The following is a 16,760-nucleotide window of genomic DNA, read 5'->3' as shown; positions in this document are numbered from 1 at the left end:
AAATATTACATTATTATCATTCTCAATCATTTATTTAACAATATCCGTCATTTTTTTTTGGTTTTAGTTTAACTAAATTTAACTTACTTTTAAATATTATAAGCTTTCAGACATAACAGAGTTTCTAAACTTCCTTTCATGATCACTATTTAGAATTTATACCAAATTTCCTCTTATCAAACCAATACATATGTGTACATTGTTATCATTATCAATTATTTATCTAACTATATCCATTATCACTTCATTTTTAGCATAATGCTTTAATTTTAACTAAATTTGAGTAATATTTTGTTATTAGTTTTCACATCTCAACCTGCGTCTTTCCAGTAATAGTGCAGTCTTATATCTTTTGCCATTTGTGGAATTAGTCTTCTGGTTATTTCCTTAATCAAATTTGTGTGGACTTCTCTCACCCATCAAACACTTATCTTTTAGAGACCTCTGGGAGGCAGCTGTCATTTTCAGTGCACCCACGATCCCTTAATACAGTTTGCAGAGTGTTAAGGTGAAATAGTGAACAGTTTGAAACAGAATGAAATAGAACAGTTTCTCCCTCCGCTGTATGACAATGACTCAGAAGCAGCCGCCATTTTGGCCCAGAGGCAGATGAGACAAAATGGGAACTTCTTCCCCAAGTCCATCACATGACCAAGGATTTAATCACGGGCACACTGAAAATAACGGCTGCTTCCAGGACATAGCCATGTGGCCCTGGGATGCGTATCCTGGCCTTTTTCACCAACTTGAGTTTCAGAGACCTTCAAAGGGTATGGAGGAGGAGGCTGTGAGGCCTGGTGGGGTGGGAGTCAGGCCTAAGGACTGCGGGGATGCAGCGGGAGAGGAAAAATGCCTTTGGGGACATTGTGGGGGAGGGAAAGGCCTGTGGGGACTCTGCGGAGGAAAGAAATGTCTACAGGGACCCTGTGGGAGAGGGCAAAGCTTGGAGGGATCTTGTGGAGAGGGAAAGGCTTGATAACCAAAAAAATACTCTACTCCCCCCCCCCCCCCCGGTTGAAACCTCTTACTGATTTTCTTTCCTTTGTCTCTCAGCTGCTGGGGAAGGAGAAGAATTGTGTGGTTTTCTGAAGGAAATGGAAAATAGTTTTATTTCTGCCTCAATTTGCTTTGCTTTACAATGTTGCTTGTTATTCTCAGTTGTCTGGAGTTCTCTTATTGGCATCCTCTTTGCCTGTAAGATTCAAGCAAAAGTGTAACTTTACTTGTTTTAAAAAAAACCAATGTATAAATTGTTTTAATAGTTTTAAAAAAAGGAGAAAAGTATACATTACAACAAAAAAAGCAAACATGCCACAATGCTAGAATAATCGCTTACATTAATTATGATTCATTTGACACATGGAAGACTACTGAGATCCAAGCTGAAATATCCATTCAAGCAATTAAATGACTTGTTAGCTTATTGGCAAGTACAGTCACGCGAAAAAGAAAGTGCACTCTCTCTGAGTGCCTTTATCAATTGATCATCAGCAAGTACCTCTATAAAAGCCAAAGTTGAAGGAGTTTGCTGGTCTCCAGCATTGCTGGAGTTGCTGCCCACTGAACGGGAAGGGTTATAAGGCCATTTCCAAGTAATTTAAAATTTATCCTTCTAGAGCAGGGAAAATTATTCAGACATAGAAAACATTCAAGACAGTTGCCAATATTCCCAGAAGTAGACATCCCAGCAAATAAACCCCAAGGTCAGTCCGTGCAATGCTCAGAAAAATAGCAAAAAAAGAGTTATTGTATTTTATGGAATATAAGACGTACCAGAGTATAAGACCCACCAAGATTTTGAAGAGGCAAACTTAAAAAAAAGGTTTTGCATTCTGAAGACCTCCCAAAAATGGCCCATTTTTTGTCAAAAAAGGGCATGCATAGCCTTTAGGAGGCTTATAGAGTGCTTATAGGGGTTGGGGGGGGGCAAAAATGAGCAAAAAACAGCCAGTTTTGGGAAATTTTGGGGAAAGAAACATGTAGCAGCAGCTGACTTGTTTCACCCTGTTGCTTTTATGCCGTGGAAGAAATCAAACAGCCTACTTGCTCCCAGCCTCATAGAATAATAGAGTTGGAAGGACTTTGAAGGTCTTCTAGTCCAACACTCTGCACAAGGTGGAGACCCTGAAAAAAATGCTCTTTTCACTTCTCTGACTTGTCCTTAACTCACTGTCCAGTTGCTGCTCTTCCCTTGGAAGTGCACAAGAGCCACTCTGCACACCATATTCCTCCCATGAGTGAGCCAGACGTTCCCTTCTGCTTCTCCTCCACCACCCTTTCTAGCAATGCTAAGGGAGATATGATAGCAGTGTTCCAATATCTCAGGGGCTGCCACAAAGAAGAGGGAGTCAAATTATTCTGCAAAGCACCCAAGGGTAGAACAAGAAGCGATGGGTGGAAACTAATCAAGAAGAGAGGCAACTTAGAACTAAGGAGAAATTTCCTGACAGTTAGAACAATTAATCAGTGGAACAACTTGCATCCAGAAGTTGTGAATGCTCCAACACTGGACGTTTTTAAGAAGATGTTGGACAACCATTTGTCTGAAGTGGTGTAGGGTTTCCTGCCTGAGCAGAGGGTTGGACTATAAGACCTGTAAGGTCCCTTCCAACTCTGTTATTCTATTATATTATAATGCAGTACTTGATGTTTTAACTCCTTTTAGCTCCTCCAGATGCCACTATTATATTGTCGGCTTTCTAGTCACAGACGCTGCTTATTTGACTGCTATCTCCTGATAGGAGGCCAAAAAACAGGCTTGACCTGTCTCTACCTAAGGTGTTTGCAAGATGTTTTCACTGGTTACATGCTATCAAATCTTTATTTCTTTTATTCCTAGCAACCTATCATTCCAACTGAACCAAGTAAAATAGTGAAATCCACTTACCTTGTCAAGATTAGCTACTTGTTGAGCCCTAAAAGTTCATGAAGTTCTTACAGAATAAGAGTTGGAAGGAACTGGCTCTACAAGCAGGAGACCCTGTACCTTTCCAGACCAATGGCTGTCCAATCTCCTCTTAAAAATCTTCATTGACAGAGCATTCATAACGTCTGGAGACAGTCTGAAGAAGCCCTATCAAGAATGGTCTTTGTGGATGGGTAGTACCCAAGACACCACTTTTGCAGAAGGAGAGCAGGATGAAAAGGCTAAAATATGCTAAACCTCACAAAAACTGAACTAAGGATCAGTAAAAAAAAAATGTTATTTAATGATGACACCAAGATTGAAATTTTTGAATCCAATTGTCAACAATATGTAAGAAGAGTTGGAGAGAGAGAGATAAATGAGTGTTGTAGGTTTCAGGGAAACATGGTGGAGCATCTATCCTGGTTTGGAGCTACATTTCTGCAAGTGGTATTGGCAATACTGATGGGATCATGAACACTGAAAAGAACAGACAAGTTTTAATTTATTGTACCATTCCTTCTGGAAAGTGCCTGATTGGGAATAGGTTTATTTTTCAGCATGACAACAGTCCCAAGCACACTGTTCCTGCAGTGAAATGATATTTAGTGAGAGAAAGAGCTGATAAAACACAGAAATGGACTGGACTGGCTTCAACAGAGTTAATTTCTGAATATTATGAACACTGTATGGGATCAGCTGGATTAGAGAAAGAAATAAGATAACCTACCATATTTTTCGGAGTATAAGATGCACCTTTTCCCTCAAAAAAGAGGGTGAAAATCTGGGTGCATCTTATACACTGAATACAGCATTTTTGGCCTCCTGAAACCCCACCCCTTTTGCAAAAATGGCCATGCATAGCCTTTAGGAGGCTTCCAGAATGCTCCTGTGGGCTGGAGACGGTAAAAATGAGTGAAAAATGGACCATTTTTTGCTTGACACACACACACCCAGCCCGAAGGAACACTATAAGCCTCCTAAAGGCTATGCATGCCCTTTTTTTGACAAAAAATGGGGCCGTTTTTGCAAAGAATGGGCCGTTTTTGGTGGGGTCTGCAGAGTGCAATTTTTTTTTTATTTGCCTCTTCAAAATCTTGGTGCTTCTTATACTCTGAAAAACACAGTCAATCTAAAGAACAACTCTGGGATGTGCTGAAAGAAGCCTGGTATAATATACCAGAAGATAACCACAGAAAAGCTCAGGACAGTCTCCCAGATGTGCCTACAACCAAGTTTGTTCACACTAAATGCTGACTATTCCCCGAAGAAGCCATTTTGTTCTGCGATTTGTGTTTGTTTACATTTTATATACCTATTTCTTGTATTTCCTGTTCAGATCTTAATATGAAGATGGAAAAATAATTAGGGATGGTCATTAAAACTTTTGGTAAAACAACAAATCTAATGATGGCTTTAAACTTTTGCACAATACTATTAACTTTTCCATTAAAGCCGTATTTTACAACAGTTAAAAGAGTTCCAAACTTATGAGCAAGCTGTCAACAGAGATCCTTGAGAGCAGGGTGCGTCTCCCAAAGCTTGTCTTTGTGACACTCCAAAATCCAAATTATAAACAGTAGGGAGCTTCAGTGGAATTAGCAACCAAATGAAGGGGAAAATAAGTAGCAGCCACTTGAAACCTCTCAGCACTAAAAAGTTAAACATGTTGCTGCCAATCAAACAAGACAATTACCTCCACTAGACCGATTAGATCCCACAGATTAGGCCTCCTCCGAATTCCATCCGCCGGCCAGTGTCGACTGGCGACTACCCGGAGGAGAGCCTTCTCTGTGGCTGCTCCGACCCTCTGGAACGAACTCCCCGTGGACATTCGAACCCTCACCACCCTCCAGGCCTTCCGCAAAGCCCTCAAAACCTGGCTGTTCCGACAGGCCTGGGGCTAAAGAGCTGTTGCCCCCGTCTTGAATGGTATGACTGTTGTGAGTTTTAAATTATATATTGTTATGCTTGTTTTTAAATTTTTGTCTGTATCCCCCTTCCCCGGTTCGAGTTGTCCCCTTCGGGGGAAAAGGGCGGCATATAAATACAATAAACTGAAACTGAACTGAAATAATGTACTTGTGACCTCCCCTTGATTTTCATGATCCCGCTCCATTTGAAATCTCAGAAAATGATTGCAAATGCTGATAGCAGTTACAAAAGGAAGGTTGCATGAAATCCCCTGAGTTAGGCTGTGATCTACAGTGTTGTTATGCTGTCTTACCAGAGGTGGTATTCAGCAGGTTCTGACCAGGAGAACCTGTAGCGGAAATTTTGAGTCGGAGAACCGGTAAATACCATCTCTGACTGGCCCCACCCCCATCTATTATCTGATCTATTATCTCCCAAGTCCCAGCTGATTGGGAGGAAATGGGATTTTGCAGTAACCTTCCTCTGGAGTGGGGAGGGAATCAGAGGTGGGTTTTTGCCAGTTCGCCCTGGATCAGGTGAACCGGTAGTGGCGGCTTCTGCGCATGAGCAAACCCGTAATAAAATAAATTGAAACCCACCACTGGAGGGAATGGAGATTTTACAGTATCCTTCCCTTACCACACCCACGGAACTGGTAGTAAAAAAATTTAAACCCCCCCACTGTACAGTCTTATGGCTCTTTTTTATCCTTGGGGAACATGTAACTCTGTTGGTGGAAAGGGGAAATCAAGTTGTTTGGATGCAGCTTCATTTGAGAGATGAAAACTCTTAACACAGGAGAAGGAAGTCAGGAAATGGATCCTCCTACTCAGAACAAGGGATTCTCCCTATTTTTGGGAGGAGAGCCTGTGAATTTATGAGAGTCAAAATCGGATGGCATGGAAGATCACTTTTGTACATTAAGAGTTCCTTATGCATTTTAATGCAATTTGATAGTCAGAAAAGATGCTACCAGACTTCTCTTGACATACTGTATAAGGGTAGCTAGTCAGCAAGTCGCAGCATCTAATGGCGGGGTGAAAGATGTTGGGTGTTGTAATCCAACCACATCTACAGGGCTTTCTCGCTAATCTTTTGATAGCGATGAATTGCTAATTTGCATTTAGGGGTGCAGGTTTAACATAGGCAATTATCTTTTTCCATCTCGATCCTTGGTTTTGATCTTTCCTTGGGGGTGACGGTGTGTGGCATTGCTCGCTGACGCCCCAGTCGCCTTCTCCCCGCAGTGGCTTCAGCGAAGGGGTTAAACCTAGAGAGCTTTTCTTTTCCGCCTAGAGAGGAGGCAGGAAAGGGGAAAAAATAGGGGCTGGGAACCCAGTTTCAGGCCCCTCCTGCTTCCCGTTCTGGTCTTCCGATGGCTTTTAAGAGCCAGGGCTGCGGGCCACTCGGGGAGAGGCGCTCAAGGGCTGCCAGGTGGGCAAGGACGCTGCGAGTGGGGGAAGAGGAGGGGGGAATCCCCAGGTGCGGGAAGGGGAGGGGAGATTCCTTGGGGGAGGGAAGGAGAACGAGGTGGGGTTTCCCCAGTTGCGCCCCCTCCCCTTCCCATTCTCCGCCTTTCCTTGCAAGGTTTTCTGCTCCGTGGGAATCGCTGCGCTGCCGCTTCTCCTCCTCCTCCTCGGTTGCTGCTTCTGCGAACGGCTCTCTGACACCCCCTTAAAATCCTCCCTCCATTCCACCCCCTCCTTCCCTGCAGCCCCATATTTGGTGCAGCCCTGCTCCCGGGGGAGGCCGCCTGGTGTTGGGGAAGGATGAGCACCACCGTTCCCTGTGGCTGCTGGGGAGGATTCGCCTCCCGGGGTCTGGAGGGGAGGAAGAGCATCTGGGCTCAGGGATCGTGGCTGGGGGTGGGTGGGGTTCCCTGCCAGGGCGTCAACCCTGCTAGGAACCCAGTGGCATCTGAATGGCGGGCGACAGAGACCTGAAAGGCGTTCAGGTGCGTTTGGCCAATGGGCAGCCCTCTCCAGGTGGGCTTGCTTTGAGATGCAGCACCTGAATCTGCCTCTCTTACCTGCCCAGATTCTCTCTCTGGTGACTGCTGCATCCCTGTTTCTCTGCCCCTGTGTAAGGGAGCAGCCCTCTCTGCGGACATTTTCAATTTTTATTTCTTTTATGGGTTGTATAATCTACCCTGAAAAAGAAGCCCTCCTCTGTTTTTTTGCAAATAGCTTTGCAAAGAGATCAAGAGACTTCTATGAAGTATTTAGAAAGATAAAGGATTCTCAGGTCTAGGGATAGGCCTGGGAGCTCTTAAGAACTGCCTTTGAGCATTTTGGGGAAGAGAGACTGGTGTGCAGAAGAGGCAGGTTGGTTGAGCTCTAGAGAGGCTTCAGATTTTGGAATAAAATGCTGCACGGAGAGTTCCTGTTTATATTTTATTCAGCCAGCCCAGCTTCCTCTAGTTATTATATTACATTCTCCCCTTTCCAATTTTCAGTTTCCTCCCAATTTCATGTCTGTCGTAGGTATGGTATTTCTCTGAGTCTCTCCACCTTCACTTTTATAGCTTTCAGTTTCTGTAAATATTTAAGTATTTTAACATAATGTAAATCTTGGGCACTTCAGAGCCTACTAACTTCAGCCTGACACATTATATGATGCTATTTGTCCGGGCTTTTTTTTTTAAAAGGGAAGGGCCAGGTCCATTTTCCTCAGGCAATTCAAAAGAATAAACCACTGTCTGGATTGATCATTTTTAATGCAAATCAGTTCAGTAAGTTTAATGCCAAGGGCATTGCCCACACAAGCTCCCATATATTAAAAGTTCCTTACGTAGGATATTGGGAAAAGAAAGTATTAACATTTAGATGAACATTTTGTCCCCATAGCTCTCCATTTTTTTAAAAAAGTAGTTAACCTTGACCCTGGCTCAACAGCAGTAACTGTGAACAGGATCTAGGACTTTCAGTGGACAGTCACCCCAAGTATGAGCTAGCAGTGTGCTGCAGCTGCAGAAAAGCCAATGCAGTCCTAGTCTGCATCAATAGTGGGATAGTATGAAGAGCATGTGAAGTCCCAAAAGTGCGCTTATCAAGACACAACTACACTTCGTTTTTCCTTGAAGACGGTTCTGAAGAAAATTCTTGGATGCAAAGCGAAACATCTTCAAGGAAAAACAAAGGAAGTCCAGTTGCCTCTTGAAAAAAACACTTTTGGGGTAACCATGACCTGGATGAGACTGAGACTCTGCATAGACATCCCATGAAATGCTAGTTCTGCATACACTGACTGGTAAAACTACGCTTGGAATCCTGCACCCAGTTTTGGTCACCATGATACAGAAAAGATATTGAGACTCTAGAAAGAGTTCAGAGAAGAGCAACAAAGATGATTAGGGAATTGGAAGGCTAAAACGTACGAAGAAAAATAGCAGGAACTGGATATGTCTAACACAGAGAAGGGCTAGTGGGTGACATGATAGCAATCTTTCAATATTTGGAGGCTGACAAAGAAAGGATTGGCTTATTTTCCAAAATGCCTGAGAGCAGGAGAAATAACAGATAGAGACTTATCAAAAAGGAATCCAACTTAGAATTAAGGAGAAATGTCTTGTCAGTGAGAACAATCAGTGGCATGGCTTGCTTCCAGAAATTGTGCGTGTTCCATCAGGCGAGGTTGGGCAGCCATTTGTCCAGAATGGTATAGTATCTCCTGCTTAGAGAGTTGGTCCCTTCCAATTCTTATTTTCTAATTCTGTTAGAACCTCATGAACATTTAGGGCTTAGCATGTAGCTAATCTTCAGAAGCTAATTAGTGTCACACTTCACTATTTCACTTGGGTCAGTTGCAAAGGGAGGTTGCTAGGAGTCGAGCAGGTCAAAAGCATGTAAAAAATGCAAGTAGAAAAATAGGGACCACTTTGGTGGGAAGGTAACAGCGTTCTGTGTGATTTTGGTATTTAGTCATGCCAGCCACATGACCATGGAGACGTCTTCGGACAGTGCTGGCTCGTCGGCTTTGAAAGGGAGATGAGCACCGCCCCCTAGAATCGGGAACGACTAGCGCATATGTGCAAGGGAAACCTTTACTTTTAGGAGTCGAGCATGTAATCACTGAAAACATCTTGCAAACGCCTTAGGTGGATATGGAACAAATGTGTTTTTCCAACTCCTGTCAGGAGATGGCGCTCATGAAGGCAGCATCTGTGCTAGAAAGCCAACAATACAGTAGCTGCATCTGTGGTTGAGCTTAAAGGAGTTAAAACCATCAAGTTACTTTTATTGCTAGAAAGAATAGGAGGAGCCGAGAAGCTCAAGGAATTTCCTCTTCCTGCTCATCCCTGGGAGGCAGGTGATATGCATAGTGGCTTTTGTGCTCTTCCAAGGGTGGAAGCAGCAGCTGGAAGGTGAGTTGAAGACAGGTTGGAGGAGAGGCTGGGAGCAAGAAAGGCTGTTTGGTTTGGGTGCTGATTTATGAATATTTATGATGGTTGAAACATGATACCCATTTATGACTTTGCAAGCTAGCTTCTCATAAGCAAAGTCAGTGGGGATGCGGGCAAGATCCTTACAAGTGACAATCGTGAAATTGACTTTAACAACCCACAGTGATCTGCTTAACAAGTGCAGAGGTGCAGATGTAAGTGGGCACTGCCACGTGGCATCATGCTTCATGATCAAGCTGCTTAGTGATGCAGATGCCAGTCCCAATTGCTGTAGATAAGTGAGGACTGTTTGAATTGAAATGACACCAGAATGGCTATGGACAGTATTTTCTGCCCTTATTTGGAGCTGAGGACATTTTTCTGTCTGAAAATACATGGTTTTTCTACATATATGCCTTTATAGGTGTGTGTATTTGGACTTCTCTCAGTAGGCATATATCTACAATTGTATAATCTATCCCTAGCACTTCCAGATATATTTGATGATAACTCTTTGCAGTGCTAAGAACTTATGATTGATGCAAGTCAGTAAGAGAATTTCATGATTGGATGGCTATTTGAACTTGGATCTCTCTAATCTCTCTAATCTCTCAATCATAATATAAGAGGTTATTCTAGCATTGTAGCATGTTTGCTTTTCAATGGGATGTATACTTTTTTTCTTTTTCTCACATTTTCTGTAACCATTTTATAAATAATTAAAGTTACACTTTTCTTTGCATCTTACAGACAAAGAGGATGCCAATAAGAGCATTCTGGGCAACTGAAGAGTAACAAGCAAGGTTAAGAAATCAAGCCAGAAATCAAGTTGTTTTACATTTCCTTCAGAAAACCACACAATTCTTCTCCTTCCCCAGAAGCCGGGGAACAAAGGATAGAAAATAAAAAAAGAAGATTTTTCAAGCTGGAATTAGTAATTTATATAGAACACAAGAATACATTGTATGAAAAGATCAGAGGAGATTATTTTTCCATTCAGAAAAAGAAGGAAATAATCTGGAAGTCAGTGTAGAGTAAAAGATCACATTGGACAGTCACGTAGGGCAGACATAATGCAGGCTTCACACTGTGAGGAAGAAAATGCTTTGAATCAAAGTTCCACCCAACAAGGACCACACATATTTTTGACCTCTTCAATATCGGTGGTGGAACAGCTTCATAGATCTACCTATTGTGAGAAAGATTGCAAGTCACAGCTGATTATGGACAACCGGATCCACATTGGAGAAAAGCCATATAAATATTCTGAATGTGGCAAAAACTTTAGTCAAAACTGCTCCCTTGTGGTTGATGGAAGGACCCACACAGAACAGGCGCCGTACATGTTTTCCCAATGTGATGAAAGCTTTGGCATGCACAGCAACTTGGTAATACATCAGAGGACTCACAACAGGGAGAAATCATATGACTGTCCTGATTGTGGGAAGAGTTTCATTGGAAACTCTCACCTCATGAGACACCTGAGGACTCACACAGGAGAGAAACCCTTTGAGTGTCCCGCTTGTGGGAAAAGTTTCAGTCAGAATTCCACCCTGGTGAAACACCAGAGGACTCACACAGGGGAGAAGCTCTTTGAATGTTCTGACTGTGGGAAAAGTTTTAGTCAGAATTTCAACCTGATGATACATCAGAGGACTCATACAGGAGAGAAACCTTTTGAATGTCCTGACTGTGGAAAAACTTTCAGTCAGAATTCCAACCTGGTGATACATCAGAGAACTCACACAGGGGAGAAATTGTATGACTGCGCTGATTGTGGGAAAAGTTTCATTACAAATTCCCACCTGGTGATACATCAGAGGACTCACACAGGAGAGAAACCCTTTGAATGTCCTATTTGTGGGAAGAGTTTCAGTCAGAATTACAGCCTGGTGATACACCAGAGGACCCACACAGGAGAGAAACCTTTTGAATGTCCTGATTGTGGGAAGAGTTTTAGTCAGAATTCACACTTGGTAATACACCAGAGGATTCACACAGGAGAGAAACCGTATGAGTGTCCAGAGTGTGGGAAAAGTTTTAGTCGGAATTCCAGCCTGGTGGTACACCAGAGGATACATACAGGAGAGAAGCCGTATGAGTGTCCAGAGTGTGGCAAAGATTTCAGTAGTAGGTCTAGTCTTCTAAGTCATGTAGGCTTACACACAGGGGAGAAACCTTTCAAATGTCCAGTCTGTGGACGGTACTTCATGCGTAAATCATCTCTTATTGCACACAAGGAAATCCACACAAGGCAAACATTGATGAGTTTAGAGAAGGCTTGAATTTCATTTCTGATCTCTCATTGGGAATGTAGGTGAGAAATTGTCTGCAGGTAGTCCTTAACTTACCATCATAATTGAGCTCAAAAGTTCTGTTGCTGTGTGAGAAATTTGTTAAATGAGTTTTGCCCCCTTTGATGACTTCATACCATATTTGTTAAGTGAATCAATGCAGTTAAATGAGCAACATGGTTGTTAAGTGAATCTGATTTCCCCATTGACATTGTCAGGTTGCAAAAGGTGATCCCATGACCCTGGGAAGTGTAACCATTGTAAATGTCAGTTGTCAAGTAAATCCCGTGACCATGGGGATGCTGAAATGCTCATAAGTGTGAAAAATGCTCATAAGTCACTATTTTCATTGTAACTTTGAATGGTCATTAAGCAAACTGTTGTAAGACAAGGACTACCTGCATTTGAATCCTGACCTACTGCTTTTAAGTGAATACATATCAGAATAAGATGGAGGGGAAAAAGAGGAAAATCTGAATTTGAAAAATGCTAACTACCAATTTCTGATTATCAGCAAAGAATTTCTGGATATTTCCTGTTGCAGAAGTACAGGAATTCCTCAAAAAGGCTTTTGGGTGGTGTTTTTTGTATATTGATTGTGTAATTCTCACATGCGGATTTTCCACCTTCTACCTTGGTGTCCTCCAGCTTTTGAGCTCCAGAATTCCCCAGCCACTATACAAGTAGTAATTGATATACAACTCTAATGGGGCCTGCCAATTAGTTGCCTGTTAAGTGAGACTGTTTTGCTTAACTAATCAGTTCTCCCTGATGCAGCAATTAAACGAGTTGTTAAGTGGAACAGTGGCTACCTCAGTGTTGGGAGAAGCTCTTGGAGTCCAAGCGTGGGACAGGATTCCCTTCCCTAGGCCTCTCCCAAACACCCGGTGCTCTGCTTCCCAACTCTTGTGTTCCCCCAAGCCTTTCCCTCCCCCACAGGTCCCACACAACCTTTCCCCCTCCCCAGGCCTTTTCCCACTCCCACTGGATCTCTGAAGCCCTTAGGCCAAACTCCCACCCCACCAGGCTTCACACCCTAAACCTCATATTTTGAAGGTTTCTGATCTCACATTGTGAAAGGAGGGTAGACCAACATTGATTGTGTGCTGAGAGCAGTCATCATTTTCAGAGTGCCCAGGATACACCAATGGGCCACACAATGTACTTGTGGAAGCAGCCGCCATTTTGCCACACCTGTCTCAGGGCCAAAATAGTGGCTGCTTTTGAGTCACTGTTGTGTGGGAGAAACTGCTCTGTTTTGCTACCGTAACAATCTGCAGACCGCCTTAAGGAGTTGGGGTGCTCTTAAAATGAGGGATGACTCCGGGATACCTCCCAAAAGTAAGTGTATGATAGGTGTGCGGGGAGTTGGCCCAAGGCCCAGTGATAAAAAGCAGTGTAAAATTTCACAGGTAAAGCCTGTTTTGCCTTGCAGGTGAACCTGCTGAAGAGCTGTAGGAATATTGAGTTAAGGAGAAAAGGTATTCTGGGTTGATCACAGGATCTCCAGGTTTATTAGCAACTCCTGCTGGGATCTCACCCTTTTGGAGGTGTCTGCTTATTACCATTTGATAGCTGCTGGGTGACAGCAGGACCAAGTTGCTGAAAAAACTGTTGCATTCCCTTGCTGGTGGCGATGTGAGGGGAAAAATTGATCAGTGGAAAATGTTTCATTCTTAAAAATGCATTGTATAAGAACTGTCATTAGCTTTTGACAAGGAAAAAGTGGATAGTGTTGCTATGAACATCTGGGCAAGGCAAAATGCTCAGTCCCCTCAAACTGTGAGATGTGCAGTGAATAAATTTAATAATAAAATAATAACAAAAAGATAACGTAAAGCCATTTTCTGATCTATCCGACCTGCTGGGTTTCTAACACACTACAATTGTTAAGCCACCTTGCAACCTGTCTCTTGTGAATTCTGCATCTCTATAACCAATCTGTCTTCTTCAGTTTCCCTTCCCTCATTAAAAATTTAAAGTTTCAGTTCCAATTGTGCATCAGTCCCGCCATTCTGTCCCTCTGATGACGTGAGCTGCAGTTAGGTTTCTGCCTCTTAATTTATTGTTATATTGCTATCTGCCCCAGTCCTAAATTCTATGAAAGTACGACATTTCATTAGGCGCAGTTAAAAAAATTGAATGGCTAAACTGGATTTGTTTTGTTTGCCATTCTTCTCAGTTTCAGGGCTGGTCTTCTCCATCACTATCAGTCTGAGAGATGGAAATAAGGACGTTTCAAACTGGGCACCTAAGCTATGGTTTCCCTTGTAACTTTACAACCTCTAAACCAGCCATTGGTTGTGCCAGTGGGTTTGTAGGCTTTGAAAATCATAAAATTACAGAGGATCTGTCTGACTTCCCTGATGATTCTCCCAATTCTGAACCAAATCTGGACATTGTGAAAATAGAGGTTCTTGTGGATGGAGTCGGTGAATAAATACAAAAGTTTTTTTGTTTTTTGTTTTAAACCTGCCAATGATTTCCTTTAACATAAGAAGAACTTGGCTGATCAATTTGAAGCTAGTCCCGAGTTTGGCATTTGGGATATCTGAAGGTGCCTGTCACCCCTCTTAGTTCTTCTGGGCTCTTGTGTCCAGTGATTTTATTCTTTCTTTTAAAAGATTGAGAATGTCACAAATTATTTAATTAAAGTAAACTTCTGTTGCTGCAAACGATCCTTGTGTTTACAACCATCACATTGTTCCCCAATTCTGTGACAGCTACACTGCATGCTGGGGATAGATTATACTGTACAATTGTAGATACATGCATACAGAGAGAAGTTCAAACACACAAACACACTCTTACAAATGTATATATTAGAAAATCCATGTGTCTTAAACCTGAAGAATGTCTCCAAATGGTTACAGTGAAATATGAGCCCATTTTAGAGATGTGGGGACTTTGATGAAATGATGCCTAAGGCCTCTGCAAGATTTGAAAGACCAGTTTTGCCCATGGAAATCCTCAGCTCAAAGTAAGGGTAGAAAATCCTTTCCACAACTATTTTGCTGACATCCCCATTTAAGTAGTCCTCACTTGCTGTCTGCATTTGGGACTGGCTTCTGTGTCACTATGCAGCCCAATCATGAAGCATGATGTCATGTGAGACTGCCAACTTAACATCTGTTCCTCTGCGGTTGTGGGTTGTTAAAGGCAATTTCACCTGACTGTGGCTTGCAACATCCTGCCGGCATCCCCATTGATTTTGCTTGTGTGAAGCAAGCTGGGAAAGTCTCAAATGGGGACCTCAAATGGGATGCTGCAATCATCATAAATGTGCACCGGTTGGCAAGAACCCAAATTGGTGCAACTCCTTTTCCTGCACCTTCATAACCACAGGACCAGCTGACTTGTTCAAGTCACTAAACATGTGCTACAATGACCACAGATTTGTGGATCAGGTGTACATCTGTTTTCACAGTGCCATTGTAACTTTGAAGGCTAATGAAACAAAGGCTAAACAAGGACTACCTATACAAACTGAACACCTGAAAAGGTCCTCCATTGTAGTTGAATCTGGTTAATACACGGATGGGGCTCCAATGGGAAATATTGTGCTTGTTGGCTATACATGAAACTAAAACCACAAAAATTTCAGAAGAGACTGTGGCCTCTCAGTGCGCCTCCTCCCCCTCCGAGTCCCCTCTCCATCTCGCAGCCTCCTTGCCCACCTGGTGCCCCTTGAGCAAGGAGAGGAGGAGATCTCCCTGCGAGCCCTAGATTAAGAGACCATTTGGGTGACTAGGAAGGGAGGCGGGAGGGGAAGGAAACTGGATTCCCAGCCCCCACCTTCCCCGCCTCCTCTCTAGGCACAAAAGAAAAGCTCTCTGTGTTGAACCACTTGGCTGAAACCACTGAGGGGAGTGGGTGACTGGGACACTGCTGAGCAATACCAAAGTCCTCCATCCGGAGACTGCAAAAGACCATCATACCGCACTGGAAGGCCAAAAGACCAAAAACAAGGATCCACGTTTAAAAAGATAGCTGCATGCACTAATCTCCACCTCTAAATGCAAACTTAAAATTTGTCGCCATTGAAAATGGACAAGAAACTCCTGTAGATGTTGAGCTACAAAACCCATCCTCCTTCACCCTGGCATTATTGCCTCAATTTGCTCAATACAATATCTAACCTTATGCAGTATGTCAAAAGGAGTCTGGTAGCATCTTTTCTGACGACAAGAAATTGCATTAAAATACACGACTGACTCTTAATCTGCAAAAGGGCTACTCTTCACTCCTACAGTTTTGGGGTCCCATAAAGTCACATGGCTCTCCTCCCAAAAATAGGGAAAATCCCTTGTTCTGAGTAGGAGGATCCATTTCCTGCCTTCCTTCTCTTGTTTTAAGGGTTCTCATCTCTAAAATGAAGCTGCACCCAAAAAACAACTTGATTCCCCCTTTCCATCAACAGAGTTACATGTTCCCCAAAGAGAAAAATGAAATGAGGAACAGCAGCCATCGGACACCACAACGCTCTTCCTCACAATGCCAGGCTATCAACATTTCAGGTAATTTTCAGAGATTTCAAATGGTGAGGGATCCTGAAATTCAAGGGGAGGCCCCAAGCTACATGGTTCCCCTCTTGTTTGATTGGCAGCAACATATTTACCTGTTTAGTGCTAAGGGAGATTTCAAGCAGCAGTTATTTATTTTCATCTCTGTACCTGTTGGCACCTGCGTTTGGTTGCTAATTGACTCTGTACTGAAGCTCCCTACTGTTTATATTTTGGAGCAGTGGTGGGATTCAAAAAGTTTACTACCAGTTCTGTGGGCGTGGACTTGGTGGGTGTGACTTGGTGGGCGTGGCAGGGGAAGGTTACTGCAAAATCCCCATTCCCTCCTGATCAGCTGGGACTCAGGAGCTAGAGAATAGATGGGGGCAGGGCCAGTCAGAGGTGGTATTTACTGGTTCTCCGAACTACTCAAAATTTCCGCTACCGGTTTTCCAGCACTGATCAGAACCTGCTGAATACCAGCTCGGGTTTGGAGTCTCACGAAGACAAAATTTGGGAAACACTCTCTGCTCTTAGGATTTCTGTTGGCAGCTTGCTCCTGATTTGGGAAGTCTACTGCTGCAAAACATCGCTTTAAAGTAACTACAAGAAGAAAAAGTGGAATGGCTCCTTTACGAAGAAGGCCCATTGAAGAAGTGTTTTACTTGTTTTTATTCCCAAGAAGGGAATGCATCATACAATGCAAAGTACAACTGGGATAGAATTTACCTGTCTTCAGTTAATCGTACAAACTTGGAGAGGAA

At 43.0% G+C, this 16,760-nt stretch overlaps 1 protein-coding gene across 1 annotated transcript; it reads left to right on the top strand.

Moving 5' to 3' along the window:
• The first annotated feature begins 6,169 nt into the window (after positions 1-6,169).
• On the top strand, positions 6,170-11,606 carry LOC116523842 (zinc finger protein OZF-like). The gene is made up of 2 exons (XM_032238931.1): positions 6,170-6,253; positions 9,951-11,606. Exon 2 carries the CDS (start codon positions 10,274-10,276, stop codon positions 11,483-11,485), a length of 1,212 nt encoding a protein of 403 aa, XP_032094822.1. The 5' UTR covers positions 6,170-6,253; positions 9,951-10,273; the 3' UTR covers positions 11,486-11,606.
• Positions 11,607-16,760: the final 5,154 nt, after the last annotated feature.

Source organism: Thamnophis elegans, chromosome 2, assembly GCF_009769535.1.
Source record: "Thamnophis elegans isolate rThaEle1 chromosome 2, rThaEle1.pri, whole genome shotgun sequence".
Lineage (NCBI taxonomy): Eukaryota > Metazoa > Chordata > Lepidosauria > Squamata > Colubridae > Thamnophis > Thamnophis elegans.
This window is presented reverse-complemented; position numbering and strand designations above follow the sequence as displayed.

Bases quoted from the DNA above. Each gene is read 5' to 3' on its own strand.
- LOC116523842 (XM_032238931.1), top strand. From the start codon at position 10,274: ATGCAGGCTTCACACTGTGAGGAAGAAAATGCTTTGAATCAAAGTTCC.